Source organism: Echinops telfairi, unplaced genomic scaffold (genome assembly GCF_000313985.2).
Source record: "Echinops telfairi isolate 266 unplaced genomic scaffold, ASM31398v2 ScPeMD7_29;HRSCAF=101, whole genome shotgun sequence".
NCBI classification, from domain to species: domain Eukaryota; kingdom Metazoa; phylum Chordata; class Mammalia; order Afrosoricida; family Tenrecidae; genus Echinops; species Echinops telfairi.
This window is the reverse complement of record NW_022103926.1, coordinates 382,692-405,970: the sequence shown is the minus strand read 5'-3', so window position 1 is coordinate 405,970 and position 23,279 is coordinate 382,692. Positions and strand designations below refer to the sequence as shown.

General features: G+C 50.9%; 1 protein-coding gene across 5 annotated transcripts in view; it reads right to left on the bottom strand.

The window, feature by feature from the left end:
* Positions 1-5,574: 5,574 nt before the first annotated feature.
* The window catches only part of GRK3 (G protein-coupled receptor kinase 3), a 102,742-nt gene continuing 85,037 nt past the window's right edge, over positions 5,575-23,279 (bottom strand). For 4 of the 5 annotated variants that reach the window (XM_045289661.1, XM_045289663.1, XM_045289662.1 and 1 more), the window contains 5 exons: positions 19,908-20,070; positions 13,381-13,517; positions 10,070-10,105; positions 9,385-9,498; positions 5,575-7,025 (listed from right to left, as the gene is read on the bottom strand). In XM_045289661.1, the coding sequence (XP_045145596.1) occupies positions 6,864-7,025; positions 9,385-9,498; positions 10,070-10,105; positions 13,381-13,517; positions 19,908-20,070 (612 nt within the window). In that variant the 3' untranslated portion in view covers positions 5,575-6,863. The remainder of the gene's footprint in view (positions 7,026-9,384; positions 9,499-10,069; positions 10,106-13,380; positions 13,518-19,907; positions 20,071-23,279) is intronic. The other variant, XM_030885441.2, reaches the window with a different exon arrangement.

Sequence of the window (23,279 nt, the reverse complement as noted above, 5' to 3'; positions counted from 1 at the left end):
ATTCAAGGGAGATGGCCATGTGACTTGGAGCATCATCTCCATGTAGGTAGGTAACAATTGGGGGTGTGCACTCATAAGCCAGACACCAAGAAGCCAAACCCTGAGTGCTACCAGCGAAATGAAGAGATATGCCATGAGAGCTAACTCAGACAGGTATGTGCATATCTAGAGTCCTACCATTGGGTGCAGCACCTTCGGAGGGCACCATTCGATGTACAATGGGAAATGGACTTGCTTGTTGAAGGGGAGGGGAGCTGGCCAAGGGCATAGCCAGTACGCCACCATGTCCACAGAAGCGCAATGATGGGAAGGGCAATGGTGGCTGCTGAGGATGAACCCTTGCCTTCCTGCAACGTGCGCTTCCTCTCTGCTTCACATGGGCCCTGCGGAGGGCTGTCCCAAACGGAGCCCTCCCACAAACAAGACTATATTACAAGGGGGCTCCTTCCGGGATGTTTTACAGGCCTCTGGGTGGCCCCATCTTTCAAATCATCTTGAAATAGTGAGAGGGGTAGAATTTCCAGGGGAGAAGGGCCCCGCTCGGTAGCTTTTTTTCCCCGTAAGTCCAGCTCACCATCGGTACAAAGAAGGGTCAGCTCAAGATGGTGGACAGAAGTGAGATCACCTCCCGGTGGATGACGGCCAGCCAGGCACCATGGTGGGGCGTGGCGGTCCTTGCAAGGCTGCCTGGGGGGATTCTGTCAGAAGTTACAGCCTCCCCCTCTCGATCCAGAAGAGATTTCTTACCTCCCTGTCCATACTGTGGAAGTCCTATTCCAAGAGCGCCTGCTTCGGAGGTACATCTGAGTGAGGGCACACGGGGCAGGGGGCGCGGGGGAGATTTTGGAAGAGGTAGAGAGCATATTTGCTTCCTGATGTTACAATACACTCTGGGAAGTAAGGAGACAGTGGTGCAGTGGGCTGGGCCCACGTGCCATTTCTAGAAACAACAAACTCCGCAAACATGGGGCAGAAAGGACATGGGAGATTTCACACTCCATAAATAATGTAAAATGCTCTTGTGCTAAAATAGAACTCTGGTTTTATGTATGAGGGTATGTGTGTGCAGTCATTTTGTCACCCAAAAGCAGCCAGCTCCGTGAACATCAGTGAAAACACAGAAAAACACCATTTCACAACAGAAAAGTGGCCAGTATCTCTGTAAACCTCATGGGATAGATGCGGCAATGAACAAATGGACACACATGCACAGGCAAGTCCTTTCACACCTTTATCCCCCTGCTCTCTGTCCTTACCAAACAGCAAAACTCACTTGCTGCTGAGTCACGGAGACCCTCTAGGACAGGCTAGAACTGCCCCTGTGTGATCCTGAGATTGGAATGCTTACAGGAATCGAAAGTCCCATCTTCTTCCATGCAGTGATTGGTGTTTTCAAACATGCCAAATTTCAGACAGCTGATATTTAGGACAGAACTCAAATTGGGAGCCTGTCTGCCAGTTCTCAGACCTCTTTTTAATGTATATGACTTTCAGACTGTTCGATAAAGAAGTTACCTCTATTAGGTGAATGAATTGTTTCATTCTGAAGTCCACCTCAGATGTGCTTTTCTTCGGTATACCTGATAAGATGCAGACATTAGTGGCGCAGAGGATTAAACGTGGGCTGAAAACCCAGAAGTCAGTGGTGCGAATCCATGAGTTGCCCCTTGGGAGAAAGATGAGGTTATCTGCTCTGGGAACGATGGACCACCTCCAAAGCGCCCGGGAATAGTCCCATTCTGCCACGTAGGGTCCCCCTGTGAGTGGGAATCGACCTGAGAGCAGTGAAACCGCTTATTTTCTGTGTTTTCTGAGAAGAAAGGGTTTAAAATTGGGGTTGTTCCATTTACCCATCCAGGTTAACAGTCACATCAGGGACAGGACTCAAAGTCAGTGAAGCAGCTGGCATTATCCCCTCTCTACCTTGTACCTTTGGAGCAGGCAAGCCTGCTCTCTGGGGAAAAAGAATAGTACTCTTGGTTCACTGAGGCCAAAGAAAACCCCACAGCGACTGTGATTGGCGCAAAGGAGTATGTATCCTGTCTCCTCTTGGAGCTCACCTTCTTCTATTCAGGCTACAATGAACACGTTTAGAAACAGGGCCCGGATCGAACACTCATCACAGGGACATGAATTTAAGTGCTTCCTTCTGGGATTTCATGGGAAGCCACAGTGGATCTTTCTGGAAACATCATTTGGGAATGCAGATGCTTATACCTCCTTCAGATGCTCCACATGGGAGCCGAGGCCTGTCATTCCTAAGGATGGCCAACTGGGCTTCACTGACAGAAACCTAGGTGCATCTCCTGGCATCTGTGGCAAGGGCCCACGTACATACGTAGTGTTCACAAAAGAATGATTGACAGACAGCAGCCATCAGGGCTGCCTTTGCCCTGTGTCCAACTGTGCCTTCCCCTACGAGGAGCCCAGAGGACAGGCAGCAGCCATGTGACCTCACAGAAAGTCCAGAGGGAAAAGCAAGAGACCTCCCAAGATGTCAACATACTGCCCCCCCACCCCCCCACTGCCAGTGGATTCCAATTCATCTCTGAGGCTGCCAGTCATTATGGAAGCAGATGACCAGTGGAGCAGCAGTGTTTGAAGGGCAGACCTTTGGGTTTACAGCCCAATGCCTTACTCCTTCCTCAGAAGCCTGGGAGGTTCAGGATTGCCAAAGTGATTAGACTGTAAGACGACTGATGAGTCCACTGCACCGGCACTCAACCATTGGTGGCTCAGTGGTTAAGTGCTCTGCTAACACTGAGGTCGGTGGATCAAACTCATCAGCCTCTCCGTGGGGGTAAGGACATGGGTGATCTACTCCTAGGAATATAACGGCCCCGGAAACAGGGTACGGAACACGTCATATCTGCATCGGAAGAAGTACAGCCAGAATGCTCCTCAGAAGCGAGGATGGCCAGATTTTGGCCGTGTTGTCAGGAGAAACTGGTCCCTGGAGAACATCATGCATGGTAAAGTAGAGGGGCAGTAAAAAAAAGAGGAAGACCCTCAAAGAGGTAGACTGGTAGTGCAGGCCTGGGAGGTGGCTCCTTCTGTTGGGCATGGGGCCACTATGAGATGGAGACAATGTGACAGTAGTTAACACCAGCTGGAGACAATAGGGGCAGTTGCGCTTAGTCATGCTGAATCACTGAGTCAGAACTGACTGGATGGCACCTAACAACAAGATAGCTTTTTTTAAAAGGGAGGGGGAAAAATCTCAGTAACTGACTCAGTCATCTCCCTGATAATCTATGATTATAATCAGCCAATCAACTTCTTTTGCTTTATTCCGAGGACTCTTCTCTCTGTGCCATACACCACACTCACCCCTCGTGCCTCAAGAACTCCCAGTCATCACCCACTGCAGAAATGCCTGCATTGTCTCTGGGTCAGTGGCGCATACGGGGCACGAGGGATGGCTTGGCAAGTATCACAGTACAGTGCCAACAGCTCCTTGAACATAACTGAGAGAAACAAGACAAGAACCATAGGAGGGGTACCCCCCAAACCTGGCAAAAAGCTCCCCGGGGCAGAGCTTTCATGGTACACATTTTTCCCAGTAAGCGAGCATCGAGCAACACGCTCTGAGTTAATGCACCCATGGGGTCACCTGGGAAGGTTCTTTCTGGTCATAGGGATTTTTTTTGTACAAGCAGTTTCACTTGCTCTTGTTTTTTGTGATGGCCTATTTCAGAGAACTGAGTGCAGCTGGGAAGTTTTGTTTCTGCTCAGGAAAAATGCCGCAGAAACCGTTGTGCTGTTGAACACAGCTTACAAAGACAGCGCTCCGGGAAAAATTCAAGAGTACGAGTGGTTTTTCTCGTTTCCAAAAAGGTGAAATGTTGACTGGTGACAAACGTATTCTGGACGTCCATCAACTTTCTGAACAGATGAAAAAGTTGAATTGTAGCACATTTGGAGTTGGTTCCACCAGGTCAGACTGTTAATCAAGCTTTCTATTTAGAGGTTCTTAAAAGATTGTGTAACACTGTGTGAGACAAAAAGGGCTTGATTTGTGGCAGATGGGGGACCGGTTTCTCCTCCAGGACAATGCACATGCTCACGCAGCCATCTCAGTGCACCAGTTTTGGGCAAAAAACCAGCATGCCTCTCTTGTCCCACACGCCTTACTTACCTGACCTTGCTCTGTGTGACTTCTTTTTGTTTTTGAGAATGAAGAGAGACATGAAAGGACACAGGTTTGATGACAAAGAAGAGGTGAAGCAAAAACCGAGGGAGGTGCTGTCTGCCATCCAAACAGACGTTTGCAAAACATTTCCAACAATGGAATTGCAGATTTGATAAAAATATTAAGTGTAATAAAGTACTTTGAAGGTGATATGGTTGTTTTGAAAAAAACAACAACAACATAGCTTTGGGGGGAAAGGGGATTCCAGATTTTTTTGGGGGGGTGCCCCCTCATATAATGAACAAATCACACACAATAAATCCTCTTTGGTGCCCACCAAAGTTATGCTGACTACATGGTCTGAAAGACATGTAGCTCAGAATCAGGTCATCTTCCTGGTGGGTTACAACTGTCCCAGCAGTTTTCAGAAAAAAACAATTCCCCCAGAAAGTGAAATGCTGCATCGAATCAGGGCAATTACCAAATAGGAGCCAGAGCTAAAATAAACACCAAATCATCCTCAAAACAAGCACTCCTGTGCACACACACTCACACACACACTTGCCCCATCCAAAGGGTCACCTCCTCAGGACCACCCATGCCCACTTTCCTGGGTGAGTAGCTCACCCCAAGCTCACACTGCATAATGCAATGAAAAGAACAAGTAGGTGTGTTTCTTCAGGGCTCAGTGGCATAGCGTTTATGCGTTGAGTCGTTCGTTTCAAGGTGAGTGGTTCTAAACCCACTGCCACTCCTCAGGAGAAACAAGGGGCTTTCTATTCCTGTCAAGAAACCCACAGGAACCCTGTAGGCTGAGCCGGCAAACGGTTCCACCTGCAGTTGAATCGATGCTCTTTCTGGAGGCTTCCTTTGGCCTGACTGGCTGCTGTTGGTGTTGGGTGACTCAGGGCGACGTTATGGACCAGTACAGCCATGATGGGGTTGGCATGCCATCTCCTCTGTCCAGCGGAAGTCTGAGACTGTGCAGTCCAAACAGAACGGGACAGACATGTGGAACCCAGGGCAGAGGGGACGCAGACTGGAGAAGGGTGTGCTCGCCTTCAAAATGAACAGGTGCTTGTCCTCCCAGGGTCCCTAGGACATGGGTCACATCTTTCTCTCCCCCTGCTCCACTACACCGGAGTCGCACATCACTGAAACCCTACTTACCAGATGACAAGCTTCAGCAAAGCATGGCCCGACCTACTGCCACACCGTCACCAAGGGTCCTCTGGGCACCTCATACTCCACCCTCACAAAGCATCATGTCAGTTTTAAAGTGTACGCTTTCCCAAGGGGTGTAACACTCGTGCGTGAACATTTAAAAGGAAAAATGCAGAGCCGCGACACACATTGAAGAGGGGAGGCAGAGCATCATGATTGCAAGGCGCTTATGCGGCCAGTTGTTAACTTCCAGAAGTATGGGAACCCCCCCCCCCGGAACTTGACCAGTGTGTGTGACTTGTAGATTTGTCTTCTGTGCTGGCTGATGGCATGGGGGTTGAGACTGCTAACCTGAGCAGCATGTATTAGGGGGCACAGGAGGGTGTGGATATAAAGGGGTGGGCGGGAGCAAAACTATGGGGCAGTGGGGTCTGACTGGGAGTCAGCTGGGGGGTGGGGGTGGTCAGATGCTCATTTTGGATGCTTTCATAGCCAGGGGAAAAATCTAGTGCAAAACTAGATTCATGAGGACAGACAGGGAAGCACAGGAAGCCAGTGGAGCGCGAGGTTCACACTCGTTCACTGTTACTCACTGGGACCCCGTCATTCAGCAGCATTCAGTTTGCAATAACCTGTGTTTTAGAATAGCCTTAAAAAAAGAAAGAAAGGAAAAGGGCGACAGTCTTCCTTTCCCCCTTCTTTGCATCCATTATAGATATGTTTCTGGGGGGCAGGTAGAGAGAGCAGCATTCCTACAGACCCCTGTGCTTTGTGTGGAGACCTCCCCAAAGACTGGCTCGCATCTGTCCGGGGGATACCCCCGGGGACCCTGGGTTGACAGGAACAATGAGGGTCTGACAGGTCTGGGGGTTACCATGGCTCCGATGTGGGGCAGTCCCATCCCTACTGGTTTAGAATCTCCAGGAATCTCCCCAATGTTGGGCTGCTGAACACCCCAAATCACCTATTGATGCCATCACCTGAGACCAGGCCACCCCTGTTCCCACGGAATGACCAGTTACCGGGGACCTGTCTGCCAGAGGCTGAGCAGGCAGTGCCCACGCGGGGACCAGGTCGGGCATTTCCAGGAGACAGGAAGTCAGTTCTGAAGCCACAGAGGAGGGCCACATGGGCAGCCTTAGCCCCCAGCGGTCAAGAGCTGAAACGTGGGCCCACACCGGGCAGTTTGAGACACAGCCGCAGGTCGTCCTGTGTTCCCCTCAGGGAGTCGATGGCAAGACAGACACCTTGCTGTCAGTGGCAGAGGGAGCCACAGCAGACTGCAGGGTCAGCAGGTCCCGGGCAGGTGAGCAGCCGAGGAAGCAAGCATCACTCTCCTTCAGTAGCTTTCGAGTAGGGGTAGGTGGGGCCAGGCCAGGCATGAAGGCCACCCCAGGCCTGAGATGGGCCCTTCCCTGTCCAGGAGGGTCTTGGCATCGTGGCGAGTATGCCGGGCGTCTGGTCTCCATGTTTCTCTAGCCGGCTCCATCCGTTCCTGGGCTGGCCACGGCCAGGTGAGGACAGCCCCAGTGGCCCAGCTCCTGAGGAGCCTGTCGGCTTGGGTCTCCTACACACCGTTGCTGTTCCTGTGACACAGCGGGGGTTTGGAGAGCTCCCCCATGGCAGAGCGCGGCTTGTTGAGGAACTTGGGGGCCCGGCGCAGCAGCCGCTGGGCCTCCATGAAGGTCTCTGTCAGCTCCTTTTTCCACTGTGCGAACTCGGGGTCGCTCTGGGCAGAAACACACAGAGATGGGAAGATGGGGTCAGGCTCTCCACTTGCCCATTCATGATCGGGGTGAGTGTACCACACTGCACATGCGTGGTGGGAACACAAGACACACCTTCTACTGGAAACCTGCCCTGTCCTTTCACCCACCCAAGGGGCCCTGGTGGCAACCTGGTTAAAAGCTTGGCTGCGAATGGAAAGGTTGGTGTTTTGAGCCCACACTGGCAGCGTGCAGGCAGAGAGGCCCTGGCCCTATGCTCCACAAAGGTGGCAGTGGAGAAACCATAGGGGGCAGGTCCACGCCATCATCTGGGGTCGCTCTGAGCTGGAACCGACTGAGTGGTGCCGAACAGCAGCAGTACCGCTCACAGAACACCAAATTAAACCCACTCCCTGCAGTCGGTTCTGACTCATAGCAGCCCTACGAGACAGGGTAGAACTGCCCCGGGGATTTCCAAGATGAACTCTTTATGGGAGTAGAGAGTCTCAGCTTTGTCCTGCGGAGCGGCTGGTGGTTTCAAACTGCTGACCATGTAGCAGCCCATCACATACACACTACACCCCCAGGGCTCCTTTTCAGGATCTGACCCAACCCAACCCAAACCAAACGCAACATGGCTGAGTCAGGTTGGACTCAGAGCGACCCTACAGGACTGGGTAGAACTGCCCCCCTGGGTTCTTGAGACTGTCCATCTTTACAGGAGTAGAAAGTCTCATCTTTCTCCTGAGAAGGGGCTGGTGGTAGGTGTGGATTGCTGACCTTGAGGTTGGCTGCCTAGCATGTATCCCTCTGCACCACCAGGGATGCTTAGAAAGGCCTGCTACAGTCCCTCCGGTGCTCTGATACAGCCCACTGTAAGTCATGGCCTTGCATTTGTTGCAGCAACCTGTATACAGCCAGAAGGGCTCGTCAGAAGCAAGGACAGTGGCACTCGGTCTCGTGCACTGTAGGCATGTGATAGGCGAGACTAGTCCCTGGAGGATATCAAGCTTGGCAAGATGGAGGGGCAGCCGGAAAGAGGAAGACCCTCAACAAGATGATTGACATGGTGCTGGAAATCTGGGGCTCAGGCCTAGCAACGGTGGTGAGGATGGCCCAGCAGTGGGCAGTGAAGCATGCTGCTGGACATGGGCTCCTGGTGCAGGTCTGACCTTCTCTAGTCTGGTCCAGGGGTCAGTAAGTCTTTGAGATGGAAGAGCCAATCCCGTCCTTCACAACAATTTAAAAATGACTCGAGATCCATAAATATATTTGATCTGAATAATATGTTTTAAATGAAATTATGATAGTTTTGTTTCCATTTTCAATTTGCTTCAGAGCTACATGTCCATACTGATGGCTGAAGTGCATCAGTGTGCTGAGCCCTGGTATAGCCCATCATCCAGGAACAAGTGTAGAGTCTGCTTTGGCAGCGCCCCCTGCATGGGTCAGGCATGCCCCCAAGAGGGTGCTATCTCCCACTTTGGGAAACCTTGGACTGAACGTATGAGGACCTTTACCAGACTGGGAACTGAGCCATCTCAAGTTGTGCATCAAATATTTGTTTCTTTCAGCATCAGCCGGGGATGCTCTTGCTAGCTGGGGTAGCTACATAATCTGGCGTCAATTTGAAACTTGTGAGGATTAAGAAGGAAGGGGTGGAGTCTAGTCTGTCAATTGGATCATAGCCAATGAAGCCCCTGTGTGGGCATGGCCTTCTCCTGAGAATTTTGGGAATTCCTGGTATTTCCTCCTTGGAGGCAGAAGACATTTCTCTCTCTCTTGGCTCACTCCCTTGGAGTCTCTCTACTGACAACTCTTACTCCCTGAGAGACGCTCTACTGACAAGACACGTGGCACTATGCCCTGGGAGTCAGAGAAGCCACATGGATCTACCAGACCTCTGGAGCTGAAGAAGCCACATAGAGACCCCTGCCAGTGCTGAGATGCTTACAATGCCACTGGATCCACAAGACTTCCAACCCACTGGCCTGTGATCCTCCTGCATTCGGTATTATTGCATGTATTTTGTGAGGCTGAAGAGGACATTATAGATTGGTATCAGACATAGGGGCTAATATTGAACTTATGGACTTGATGGGGACTGGGTTGGGATGTTTCCTCAATACTCAGTTGCTCATGTGGCTATGGATTTGCTTCTCTAGTCTACCCAGACTGACACACTAGCCCTCGCTGCGAGAAAGACTAGTAGCTGCAACCAGGGGTCTTTGGCCAGGTCTCTACTCTCCCAAGCCTGGTGTCCTTCTCCAGGGACGATCCGTCCGGACCACAGGCAGCCACCCTTACCCAGCACTGGCTGACTAATGTCACTGTCTTGGCATCCGCCGCAGACAAGAAAGAAATCAGTAGATCAGAGCTCACCTCACACTGCAAGACAAATTGCTTCCCTCCCTTGACACGCAGCAGAATGCACTTCTTCTCTTTCACCTGCGTTTCTTCCACTGCGAGGATCTGCTCCATTGTCAGCAAGTTTTGCTAGCCGGGAACAAGGAAAAGGACCCGTGATGCCCGGCCCTCTCAAGAGTGCGTGAGTGACCTTTCAAAAGAATGCTACAGCTTAGAAAAGTCAAAAAGGAAAAAATAATGTTTTCCCTTTTTTCCTTTCTTTCATGATAGTTGAGAATTAGGGAGGGGGCAGCAGCGACTGAGAAATGCAACCCAAAGTTGAAACGATGAGATTTTCCAAAAGAAAGTGCAAAGAAAACCGTGTCCCCATAAAGGCAAAACCAGCCAAGGCGGGACCCCTCAGTACGGACCCGATGCATGAGCAGGAGTCCCAGCTCTACTTCCTCCCTGTCACGCATGCCACTGCAACCGTCCCGAGGGGACAAGGAAGTGCTGTAGATGGTTCCTGAGAGCAGAGGCGTGGACTGGTGGTTTTCATGAGAATAACTCAGAGAAACCTTAGGGAAACATCAGCTTGGCCAGAGAGCTCATGCCGGCTCATTTGGGACAAGAGGATATCAGGCCTATCAGTGACAGCCTGTAAAGATTGTCACACAGGTCCTTAAGGGTGACCGCTGTGGCAGCTGGGTGATGACCTTACCATTTTATGTTTTTTGGGATAGATACTCCAGGAATCCTAAATGAGAAACAACATCATCATAAACTCGCAGGGTCTCATTGCTCTTTTTTTCGACTTTAGAAAACGTCTCAAATAGAACACAAAATGCTGTACCTTTCGAAACCTAGATGGTTTCTTGCATTGGGCATTCAAAGGGAGAGAAAACAAGCAACAGCAAGAACAACGGAAGTCCTTCTATCCCATGGGGAGAAAGACAAGCTCTCCACTCCCATCGAGAGTGACTGTTCTAGTTTTTAATATTTTTTGCTTTCTTCCTTTTTGAGTGAGGTTTTCCCTCTATTTCAGTCTGTTATTGTTGTTAGCTTTTTTCGGGTTCTTTATTGTTGCATGTTTTTCAGTATGTGAAATCTAGGATAGGAGGGGGGAATCTATAGACACAGTAACTGGTTTGGGGGGGCAAGGCAGGGGAGGTTGGCGGGGAATGGGGAGCTAATAACAGTGTAAGAAAGAAGAAAACGTTCCAAAATTGATTGTGGTGATGAGTGTATGATTGCACTATTGCATTGCATGATAAGTGTATTATGTCCCAATAAAACGTTTTTCTTTTTAAAAAAGGGGAATTACAGTCTCAGAAGCCCAGGGACAGTTCTACTCTGTCCTATAGAGTCTCTATGAGTTGGAACCAATTTGATGGCAGTGCGTTTGGTTTGGTTACCTCTCATTCGAATCTCGTAAGCATTCAAACCTCCTCAAAAGGGGGGCCCTGGCTATGCACTAGGCTGCTAACCCATCATGCCCTGGGCTGCACAAGGGTCGGCTGATGGAGAGCAGTTAGAAACCTCCAGGTGCTCTCCCGGAGAAAGGCTCTCTGCCCCTTAAAGAGTGACCGTGTCAGAAACCCACAGGGGCAGCTCTCCCCTGCCCTATGGGGTCGCTCTGAGTTGGACTTGACCCTGTGGAAGGGAGCTTGGTTTCAGTTTTTGTTCAGACCGTGTTCAGCATAGACACGGGGGCTGTGCTATGGCAGGGTCTGTGCATTACCATAGAAGTCCACGTTAAGGGTTAGGTTGCTAACCAATGGTCAGGCGTGATAACCCACTATTGCCCCACACAGGAAAGCTGTGAACGTCTGCTCCTGAAAAGACTGACCGCCTCAGAAAGCCTCACGGACAGTTCTGCTCTGTCTTGCAGGGTGGCTATGGGCCAGAATCCACTGCACAGCATTCCCTGAGCGGGCACAGCAGCTTTGAAGGGCTGCTTTTAAGTCTCCTCAATCTAAGCTCTAATTCAGGACCCACAGAGAGTCTCTTCAATTGCAAGTGAAATCTGCGGCCTAGAACTTGAAACAGACCACCAGGCAAGGCTTCGATGACACCAGTGAGAGGGAGGAGATGCTGCTTACTTTTCACGAAACGTGGTCAGATGAGGGAGGCTTTCAAAGCTTTGGGAAGGAAAAACGGAACTGCAAGATAGGGGGAAATCCCCCACCCTCTCCTCCTGAACTTTCTGAAGCCTCTTGGTTTGCCATCGTGGGAACATCGGCAGGGATTTGAAGCGCCCATTGCAGGTCAAATGCACAGTATTGGAGCCTGTTACTTCCCACGGGTCTGTAATCCCAAATCCCTGTAGAACCCAGGATCGCTTCCTACCACACAACCAAGCAAACAAACGCACTGCGATGGAGTCAATTCTGACGCATGGCTACCTGATAGAACAGAGGAGGACTGCCCCTGTGGGGTTCTGGGAATGTACCTCTTTATGGGAGTAGAAAGCCTCTCCCAACAGACCAGCTGCTAGTTCTGAACTGTTGACCTCACGGTTAGCAGCCCACAAGGAACCACTACACCCCTCAGGGGACCTCACACAGTAGGCACTCCATTCATGCTGCCTGCCTTGCTAAAAGGGATTGTGGGTAGACCAGACAGGTCATTTACATCAGTCACAAACAGTTGCTCTCTAGAGAGCAGCTTCCTTTTCCTGTCTCGTGGATGAAAGAACCCGCCTGCTAGACTGTCCTGTCCGACCAGGCGGAGAAAAGGCTGTGAGGCCTGGGGACTTGGCCTGCACCCCAGTGCCACACTGTTGTGCCACTCAGTCCTCTTCCTGACCTGACTGACGGGGAAGGCTGAGCCATGGCACACCCAAGAGCAGAACCCCAACCGGGGTCTGCAGGAGCCGCTTCTTGGGAAGGATGGGACTCTCCACCTCTCCTCATCCCCGACCCAACACCCTCTTCATAAAACTGGGGTGGGACCCTCCAAAGGTGCTGAACAGATGAGACGGCTTGTGACTACCCCCTGGCTGATGTGAAAACCCAAAGCTAAACTCACTGTCACCAAGTTGATGCTAGTTCACAGCACAAGGTAGGACGGTCCTAGGTATTTCCGAGACGGCAATTCTTGACAGGAGTAGAAAGCCTCTCTTTCTCCCTCCCTCGGAGTGGCTGGTGCTTTCAAACTACAGACCTTGCAGTTAGCAGTCCAATGTGTAACCACTACATCACCAGGGCTGATGTTAAAACCCAAACCAAACTCAATGCCATGGAGTCAGTGCTGACTCCTATAGGGCAGGGTAGCAGGGTCCTGAGTTTCCAAGACTATAACTGCTTCAGGGGGTAGAAAGCCTCGTCTTTCTCCCGAGGAGCTGCTGGTGGTTTTGAACTGCTAGCTTTTTGGGTCGCAGTTGGATGCGCAACCACTATGTCACCGAGGTTCAAGACCATGGTCCTATTTCCATTCAGGACACTTCCATCTCTCTCCTTTTAGGGAGGCTCCAAGTGCTCCTGGTCTCAAGACGCTGAGCAGTAGGTTGATTGAGACATCTCTATTTGACCCCAAGCCTTGAGTCCTTTATGGGGGAGAAGCAGGGGGACGTCAGGGGGAGTTGTGATTTACATAACATTCCAGCCTTCTCCAAGCCCACTTGGCCAGAGGGAGCTTGTGGCCTTGTGAAAAGGCAGCATTCCATTTTTCAGAGAGTGCCACGTTTTTTCTTAGATGTTTAAAGGTTAAAGGGTGAAGGTTAATCAACATCGTTCTCCCTCCCTCCCTCCATCTCACTGCCATCGAGTCCCTTCTCACTCCTAGCGACCCTGGAGGACAGAACAGAACTGCCCCTGTAGGTGTCCGAGGCTCTTGCCTCTTTAGGAGCAGAAAGCCCTCTGTCCTGCCGGACAACTGGTGGGTTCAAACCTCTGCTCTTGCGGGGGCAGCCCGACTCACAACCCACTAGGCCACCAGCACTTTTGGTTTAACTCTCGGGTGGACGCACGCCCAATGGGAACCGGAAAGACAGCGGGCTTTGGGGTAGGGGTGTTTGTGTCCCCAACTCACCCGAGACTCAGCTTCGCCTCTCCACTCGAGCCTGTTTGGGAAGAGGTAAAAGTACCTCCGCTGCCACTGCGTGAGGAAGGGGTTCCCGAGCTTCAGCATGTACCCGTGCACGATGCAGTCTTTGCCCAGCGCGTAATCTGCAGAAAAGAGCGGGACAATGAGGGGGCGGGGCGGGGCGGGGCAGGAGTCCCAGACAGGAACGCCGAGGTCCTAGTGTTGTCAGAGAGGAGAAAACAAAACAGAGAGACACCTACATTCCCCTTGGGAAAATCTTGTTCCTGGGAATACAACACATGCTAGAGTTGCTTCCTTCTGTTAATGCATCCAGCAGAGGCTTGCTTCTTTGGCCTGGTTTCTCAGTAAATAAACACAAGTACCGAGATGGCTCCCAAACCAAACTCAATGGCAACTCCTAGGGACCCTACAGGGCAGGGTAGCATGGACCCTGTGGGTTTCCAAGATTGTAACTTTTTACCACTTGTCTGCCAGTTTGTCCTGCTGTGGTGGTTTGTGTGTTGCTGTGTTGCTGGAAGCTATGCCACTGGTATTCCAAATGTCACCAGGGTCACTCGACATGAACGGGTTTCAGAGGAGCCTTGAGACTGAGGATAGACAAGGAAGAAGGACTAGGCTGCCCACTTTGGTGGAAAGAGCCCCTGAAAAGTGAGCCAGAGCTTCCAAACATTTCCAGAGACAGAGGGCCTAATGAAGGATGGCCCAGAACTGGGCAGAAGGTGGGTCCGTTGTGCATGGGGCCAGAACCGACTCGATGGCACCTAACAACAACCACCACCACAACAACAACTCATTACAGGAGTAAAAAGCCCCATCTTTCTCTCAAGGAGCAGCTGGTGGTTTCCAACTGCTGACCCTGCAGTCAGCAGCCCAACAGGTAACCACTACGCCAACAAAGGTCCTGACATGGATGGATGGATGGATGGATGGGTGGACAGACTGACAGTTGATTGACGGGGGGACTGCCCGGAGGGTCTCTCAGGCTGTCAAACTTCACAGCAGCAGAGGGTCACATTTGTCTGCCTCTGGAATGGCTGCTGGGTTTGCACCCCTGGCTTCTTGGGGGTGGGCTGCTGAGCGCTTTAGTCACCGTGCCACCAGGATTCCACCAGGATTCGTGTTCTGCCGCCACTGGCAGATTCAATGGCTGCTACCATCTGCTGTCATCTCTCCGCTGCTCTCAATCAGCATATGTTTCTCCCCAGCTAGTTTTTTAAAATTTTCATTATGCATCAGGAGAATGGGAGAAGTGAGAGGATGTAAAATTTAGGGTCTTCCCCCACATACCTGGGCCTTTATTTGAGGTTGGGCTCCTTCCTTTAACTTACCTTTTCTCTTCGAAGGACGAATTCAGTACAGGTTGTCTTCTGGAGGTAAGCTAAGGTCCACAGCAAGCAACAACCAGCCCTGCCTCCTCCTGCAGTGATAGTTACCCCTCTAGCCTGGTGTAGCAGGTCTGCTCTGGGCTGCTAACCGCAAAGTCAGCAGTTCTAACTCTCCAGTTACTCCATGGGGAAAAGATGAGGCTGCCTGTTCCCATAGCGACGGAAATCTCAGAAACCCCGAGGAGCGGTCCTAGTCAGTCGGAGGGGCTACTGTGAGCCGGGGTCGACTTGACGGCAGTGCATGCGCTTGCTCTGTCTTCGTTCAGGAATTCGGAGCAAGATGAAGTGAAGATCTCGCCCACATTCCTATCCTTGAGCACTACTGGTTGGACATCTATGTGCTGGGCATGTTCTGGGTGCACTGGATTCAGCAGCAAACAGCAGGGATGGAGGTCCTGGCCCTCAGGGAGCATCCACTCCAATGGCAGCAGACAAGCAGAACCCACCAGGATAGAAGGACCAGGAGGGACCGGGCAGCGCAGGGAGGGGCAGGGGTGACTGACAGGGCAAGGGGGGACTGTTCCAGTGGGCGACACACTTGCAGTGCCACCTGGTATTTAAGGGTTGCGGTTAGGTGCATCCAGTCAGTTGCGACTCCCAGAAACCACCGGTTCAACAGAGGGAAACACCTCCAGTCCTGTGCCAGCTTCACCATTGTGATGTTGGAGCCCTTGGTCGCAGCTACAGGTGGGTGTCAGTCCATCTCCTGGGGGGGTGGGGGGTGGTCTTCCTCTTTCCGTTGCGACAACACCTCACGGCCCTCGAGTCTATCGCAACTCCTAGTGTACCTTGTGAGTAGAGGGTTTGCTCCAGTGGTAAACCTTGCATTGCCCCCTGGGTGTGGGAGCCTAGACACGGCTTCTCTGTGAAGGTGACTTCTAAGATCTTAAATGCATGACCCACAGGGGGAGATGGATTCATGAAGTGACCATTTGTGGCTCTAATTAAAAGGAGACAGTTCAGCAACTCCGTAAAGATACCCATCCTCCCACCTGCACCCCTGCCTCTGGGTCCCATCTGCCCAAGTTCTCCTGGCCTGGTGGCACTCCTGTGGGTAAACCAGCCCTGCTGGAACCTCCTGGGTCCTGGGTGTTGCAGAAACACAGTCCAGCTGCATCTCCATGGGCCAGCTCTCTCAGGACGAGTGCCTTTCTGACAGAGCCCAGCTGAGTGCAGGGCCAAGCTGTGCCTGGCTCTGGTGTATTCAGCCAATGGTGATACGGGGATCAATTCATGCAGGATGGTGGGGGCCAAGTACTATCATTGGTTGGATGCCTATCCGATTCAGCAGCAACCAGCGGAGATGGAGGTCCTTGCCCTCAGGGAGCGTCCACTCCAATGGGAACAGGTAAGCAGGGAGTTGTTCTCAGTCTATAAGGGGACAACCTGGGCTCAGCAGGACTCTCGGTTAAAGGTGAGGAAACTCGTATGCCCAGGTCATCATCCAAGCAACCTATTAATAGCACCAAGGTGTTTCTGGTCCTGTTTGTAGGACGCAAATCTCGTGAAGGTCTTCAGTGAGAGGCAAAACGAAAGGAAGCCTTCTTATTGATGAGCATGCCATCACTGCCTGGGGCCATCACGCAAGAGGACCCAAGAGAGGTCTGTGGGAAACAGAAAGATCTCTCCCAAGCTGTCTCCCCCAAATGTAGGCCACATTTAGCTGCTTGCTACACGTGAATGACTATACACTTGGAGGTCAACAGAAGGAGGTCAAGGTTATTCTCCCTAAGGGTTATCAGCCACCCAGAACAAGCAGTCACCACTGTTTATCCCACAACAAGTAGGGCCCAGTCCCTTCTGATAAGGATAGTAGTTGACTGTTTCCTTTTAGGAGACACCAGAGAGGTCAAACCCACCCAAGGGTGACCAAGGTTAGGCCACCATCATGAATCTAGGGTCCGCCCATCTTGTCACTTGTATACCTCTAGTCCCTCCCCTTCCTATGCGCACACCCCTACCTCATCCCCTTCCTGTCACACTTATGTCTATTGTACATCTCCTTCCTATGTTGTGTATGCCTATTGTACTGCCCCTTCCGATGTGTGGCTACCTGTAATCATGCCCCCTAAGTAGATATAAGCCTTGGTTAGCAATGAATTTGGCCCCGGGCTGGCTCTCTCCAGTGGTCTTCGCCCCACCTCGTCTTGGCCCACGCTGTGTGTGGACCTGGCTGGTAAGACGGCTATCCAGGTGGTGAGCATGCTACCATGAAATGTGTCTGACTCCATTATTCCAATCTCTTCTATTGCTCATGCTCTCTAAGACTTTATTATAATCTTTATGTATCTCAACCATACAATTGTGCCGATCGAACCCATAATTAGTTGTGGGAAGCTGGCATTTCCCCCCCACAGAGGTCCTTAGAGACATCATGGCCACAATCAAGAAGCTTGTTATTTTTCCAGTATATTGAGATATGAAAAATGTAAGGACTCATAGGAGCTTCTTAGTTTAAGAACTCAAGAGTGATTGCACTCTCATGCTCTCCCTCCATTCCGCTCTCCGTGATTCCTCTCTGATACAGTGCACTTGATCACACCCCACCAGACTCTATATGCCCTTCTTGCTATCAATTTTAGATCTCTTGTTGTTCCCTTATCCCTGAGTTTGTTGACTCCCTGTATCCCCTCTCTGCCCCCTCCTCTCCCATAACCCACTGAACCACCGGTCCCATTGTTTTCTCCTTGGGATTATTCATCTAGATAGACACATGGTGAAAAAAAAGAAAAACAAACAAACCAAAACAAAAAAACAAACAACCTCCCCCCACAACAAGACAACCATCGATATTTCCGTGTCTGCCTGCTGTCCCTTAGGTATGTTTTCCAATCAAGTCTGATGAGGTGCCAAACCCTGTTTCCCAAGTCAGAAGTTTATTTTCAGGATTCCTCACTCTTGACACATGGAATTCAGGAGAGATAAACCCCTCAGGAATAGTAGTGGGAGTAGTGATATCATGAGGATAGGGGAATGGCCAGGGAGGTGTAAGGAGGAGAAAGGGGGAACCCATCACAAGGTTGGATCTACAGCACCCCACGCCCCAAAGAGGACAAAAAACAGAAATGTGGGTGAAGGGAGACAAACAATGTAAGATACCAAATAATAATAATATAATTAATCAAGGATTCACAAGGGTGGGAAGGAGGAGGAAGAAAGAGGAGCTGATACCAAGGGCTCAAGTCGAAAGAGAATGTTTTGGAAATGATGATGGCAACATATGCACAAATATGCTTGATATAACTGATGTATGGAATGTTATAAGAGCTGTAAAGAGCCCCCAATAAAATGATTATAAAAAGTGATTGCATTGGCCTGCTTGATTTCACATGGGTTCCTGGACGAAGTTCAGTCAGAAAGTCTTAATACAAAATCATACAAATGCTTATTAAACAAAAGTATCAACTCATGGAACTACTGCGCCTCTTCAACGCAGCCTCCATCTAGGTCCGTACACTTTCCAAGGCAGGGTCTCCATCTCGGTCCTCTCCCACCGACACCTCAAAGTGGCGGTTTGGGCAGCCTCAGGACTCAAATCCTGCTACACATTCTTTGAGGTCGGGTGGCCTAAAGGTGTCTGAAGGGCCAAGGTAAAGATGAGAGGGGGGTTGGATGAAGATTTCTCCAGAGCAAGCGTTCTTGGAGGATGGCCCTGGCTACCCTAGAAGAATGAGCAGGTGTTAATTGGCATGATGGGGAAAAAAATTCCTTGGGGTAAAATTCCTGGCCCTTTTTCTCACCAATGCAGTTTTTCAGTTTTCTTTAAACTTCTTCCCAGTAATTTGTAATCTTCCTGTGTCCTTCAAGAAAATCTGTCAAATGAGCCCTGGGGGATCCCAAGAACCAGCCACCATAATCTTTGGCTGACTTGACCTGCCCCAGCAGCTCCCCTTGAAAGCACTGTTTTGACTGAAACTTTCTGGAAGGTGCCCTGGAACAAGACAAGACAGTGTATTCCTGAGTAAACTTCCCTGCAGCCCTCCACTGAGGGCAAAGACGTGCTTCAGTATGTTTTGTTTGGAATAAACCCTTGCATGTATGGACCAGAACCCTACTTTTTAGTGTACCCGCTGTCATTCTACTTTGGAAATCTCAACACTGCACTCTTCATGTAAATGAAGTGCTAACAGGGTGAGGCTTTACTGCGGGTAACTAAGTTGCCATCCAGATGCACGCTTGCAGGAAGATCTTTGGTTCTCAGCATGACGTTGGTTGTGGGGTCTACGTACAGCTAAGGGAGCACCTGCCATTTCAGCCAGCTGCACGTGGACAGTTAAGAAACATGGGTTGCATCCACCATGTGGTTTAACTGTGATGTGGACTACCAGAAGCCTCTTCTGGCCGGCCACCATGCTTGGTGGCGTCCAGCACAAAGTGACAATGGGGCCCCTGGCCCCAGAATGGATGAACAACCCCAGATGATGGCAGCGGAGCAGTTCATCCAGCTTGGAGATGGCCTGCCTCATGGCACAGGCCACACCGGCAGAAGCTCACTCTGTCCCAGGTACTGACTATTCTGGAGAAAGTTTTAGAGGAACCAGAAGCCGGGAAAAAGACCACTGTAATGAAACAAGGCTGACTGTCTCCCTGCCTCTGATTGAGTTGACGGGAAGGCTCTGAAACCCAAGGGGGTGTCAGTAAGTTCCTGGGAAACCCAAGGGGGCGTCAATAAGTTCCTGGAGAAAACCCATTGTGGCTCAAGTCCCTATTTCCACAAAGCCCCTCCCACCCACCCATCGCCTCCCCACACCCCACCCCCAATCACCTCCACATGTGCTCCTGAACTTATGCAGGCTGGACGAGACAAAAACCATCTTGGCACTCTCCCCCTGGATGGCCCAGATGCCCTTTGAGCGTTCACAGGGAAGGCTTGCGGAAGTTACCATGCTAGCGATGCTCGGGAGCCCTGTGGGGCAGGGAATTGGGCTGCTTTCCTAAAGGTCAGCAGTTTGAAACCACCAGCTGCTCCAAGGGAGGCTTTCCCACTCCAGTCAAGAGTTCCAGTCCCAGAAACCCACGGGAGGATGCGACCTGCCCTAGCGGGTATCTGTGAGTTGCCCTCCACTTGATGGTGGTGGGCTTGGCTTTTGTTTGGTCTAGCAATGCCCACAGGTGCCTGGTCTTTACCTTCTTCATGGCCCAACTGCTTGTTCTTGGCCCTCTTCCGGGCCTCAGCTTTGTCCGTGTCCGCGTTGACCGCCTTGTACACCGTCTCCACCACCTCCTGCTGCCAGCGCTCTGAGATGACCAGGGGGAAGTTCTTGTAGAGTTCTTGGTCGCAATCAAGCAGCTTGTCGGTGTAAGAGATCAAGACACATAAGGTTTAGCACACTCAGGAAGACTAAGGACACAGACACCCATCCAGGGCACAGCTGAATGTGGGGTGGTGGGTGGACAATCGGACAGATTGTCCCTTCAGTTCCCTTTGTCCTGAGAGAACACCAGGGGGTCAGTAGTCTAACAGGCTAGTGATTTATAGGGAGAAGAAGGAACCAGGATCTGAAGGCACTTGCCAATCAGAAAAACCAACTGGGGATGTTCCCCAGCTACGCTTAAAACCAGACCAAACTAAAACCCACTGATGAGTCAATTCTGACTCCCAGCCATCCTACAAGACAGGGGAGAATGGCCCCTGTGGGTGTCCAAGACCCTTTCTCTGAATAGAATGCCTCAGGTGTCTCCTGAGGAGCAGCTGATGGATTTGAACCGCTGATCTTGCAGTTTGCAGGCCCAATGTGTTACGCACGGTACCACCAGGGCTCGCTCCAGCTACTCGTAGTGCCCTTTTAACAGAATGTGTCCACTGTGAGGTCACGTTGTGTCTGTCCTGGGGCGGTATACGTGGCTCCTGCCCTCAGCTGCTGACCAGAGTGGGAGGTATGAGTTCAACCACAAGCACCTCAGAAGAAAGGCCTGCCAAGCTACTTCTGAAATGTTAGTCCTTGCAAACCCCAGAGAGCTCTGCTCTACGCTGACGTGCCTGGAGTTGGCGGGGGTGACGACTACAGCTTGGTTTTGTTGGGTTGAATTTCACTGGGTTGTTTTTGTAGCGCCTTCCCCCACGTTTCAATTTTGTCACACCCCAAAGTGGTCCTCGGTTTGAGGTCCTCAGTTGTTCTGAATGTGAGTAGAGGGGTGTGCCTGTCTGTTTATGCTGCGTGTGTGATTTGTCAGGCCCCAGGTCTGATGGACAGCTTTGAATCAGGCCACTGTGAAGAGTCTGAAGAGCCCATTCAAAATAAAAAACACACCCTCTCCCAAGGTCAACCCATTCACTCACAGCCAATGGACACGCCAATAAGCTTCACAGCGACTCTATGGACAGAGCAGAACTGCCCGTGTGGGTTTCTGAGCCTGTTAGTCTTTATGGGAGTAGAAAGCGTCTAAACTGCCGACCTTTATCTGTTAGTAACCCAATGGTCAACGTTGGGTTACTTCAACATGATGGATAGCCTGCGCCTCAATGGTTTGAATTCAGCAGCCACGCTGAGGAAGAGAGATGAGCCTGACTGTTCCCCCAAAGGTTAACAGCCTTAGCAGCCCTGAGCGACAGTTCAACGCTGGTCCTACAAGGTCACTCTAAGTCGGGGTTCACTTCATGGCAGCAGCTCATACATCAGGGAAATGAAACCAAACCGAGGGCCCTGCCATCAGCTCCATTCTGACTCACAGGGGCCCGACAGGACAGGGTGGAACGGCGCCTGTGTGTTCCAGACTGTCGCTCGTTAGAGGACCAGACAGCCTTATCTTTCTCTTGGAGTGGCTGGTGGTCTTGAACTGCTGACCTTGCCGTTACCAGCCCAAGGTGTAACCACGATGTCACCAAGGCAGGAAAGCCTTGATCTTTATGCTTCTGTCTGTGTTGCTGGTTACGAGTTGGTTTGAAGCCACCAGCTGCTCCAAGGTGGAGCAAATGTTTTGAGAAGGATGATGGCAACGAATGCACAAATGTGCTTGACACAATGGATGGATGGATTGTGATAAGAGTTGTACGAGCCCCCAATAAAATGATTTTTTTTTAAATTAAAAAAACCAAAGAATTAGAGCTTAGGAAACCACAGGGGCAGTTCTACCCTGTCTTACAAGGTCACTATGGGTCCGCATTGACTTGATGGCAGTGAGTTGGGTTTGGGTTTCTGTTGTTAAGAGTGAATAGAACAGAGATGACAATTGATGTTACATAACTGAGCTTTTCCTGCTTCATGTCATGTGTGCCTGTGTGCATGGGCAGCTTCTGAAGGGTGAAGAGCAGGCTACTGTGTCCTGTAGTTGTTATAGCTGCCACAGAGAGGGCCCTCCTCATGGTGCTCCAAGCTCAAAGAAAAAAAGTGCCACCTGGCCCCACATGGCCCCCGCCACCATCATGGTTGCTTGGGGTTTAAACTATTGAGAACCACTGTGGGCTTTTCCCTGACTGTTGTTCATCAACATATCACCAGGCCTTTCTTCCTACTCTTCGTCTGAAAGACCTGCTGACACCTAAAGCCCAGATCTGCCCCCCGCCCCAGCTGTAACCCCCTGCAGAGCCTCCTTGTGGTCCTACTTGGAACTCCCCTTCTCTGGGCTCATGGCCAGAGACATCAACATGTGATGCTCACAACAGAGCAGGTCTATACCCTTCTGTAGTGTACCGTGATGGCTTAAATAGGTTCTCTTTGCTCCCATTGCTGTCACAACAAGTCCCACTCACTCATGACATGACGATGCTTAGGGCACGCCTTGGGGGACATCTCTCTCTCAACTTTTTATTATGGATTGGATGAAGGTGGTCAGAGTAGCTCATCAGTTTCACATCCAAAGATTCATGAGCATTCTGTTTCATCTCATTCTCTGTGGTCTCTCCTCAATGGACCATCACTTAGCCCACTTCCTCCCTGCTTCCTATTCTTGGCCTTCCTCTTTCCTAACCCTCTTGAACTCTGTCTTTGGGTCACATGCCTTTTGGATCTCCAGGGACTGATGAGCCTAAGGTGTGCCCAATCCCCCACCCCCATTCCCACCCCCGAGAAATATTGTTACTCTTATAGGACTGTCTATTGTTTGGCTAGGAGTCCTGGTGCCCTTATGGTTATACGTTGAGCTGCTAACTGCTAGGTTAGCAGTTCAAGACCACTCAACACTCCTATGAGTCGTAACAGACTGCATGGCAGTGAGTTAAATGGTTTGGCTGAAAATTGAGGGATGGAGGGGCGAGTTCCAGACCAGAAGGAAGGACCTAGGACCAGACTGCAGTCTCGAAGATTCTGCCAACATCTATCCAACCAGTAAGCCTGGCCTTTTTGATGGTTTAGAGCACCTCTGTCAATCTTTCTGGGAGCAAGAGAGCTTCATCTTCCTCCCAAAGAGTGGCTGGTGGGTTTGAAACACTGATCTGGCAGTGAGCAGTCCATCACTTAAGCCACTGCGCCACCTCGCTTCCTTTCTCTCCAGTATCCTCAGGGAAGTCTTATAATGAAACACCCATTTTACAGATGAGAAAACCAAGGCTCAAGCGGCTTC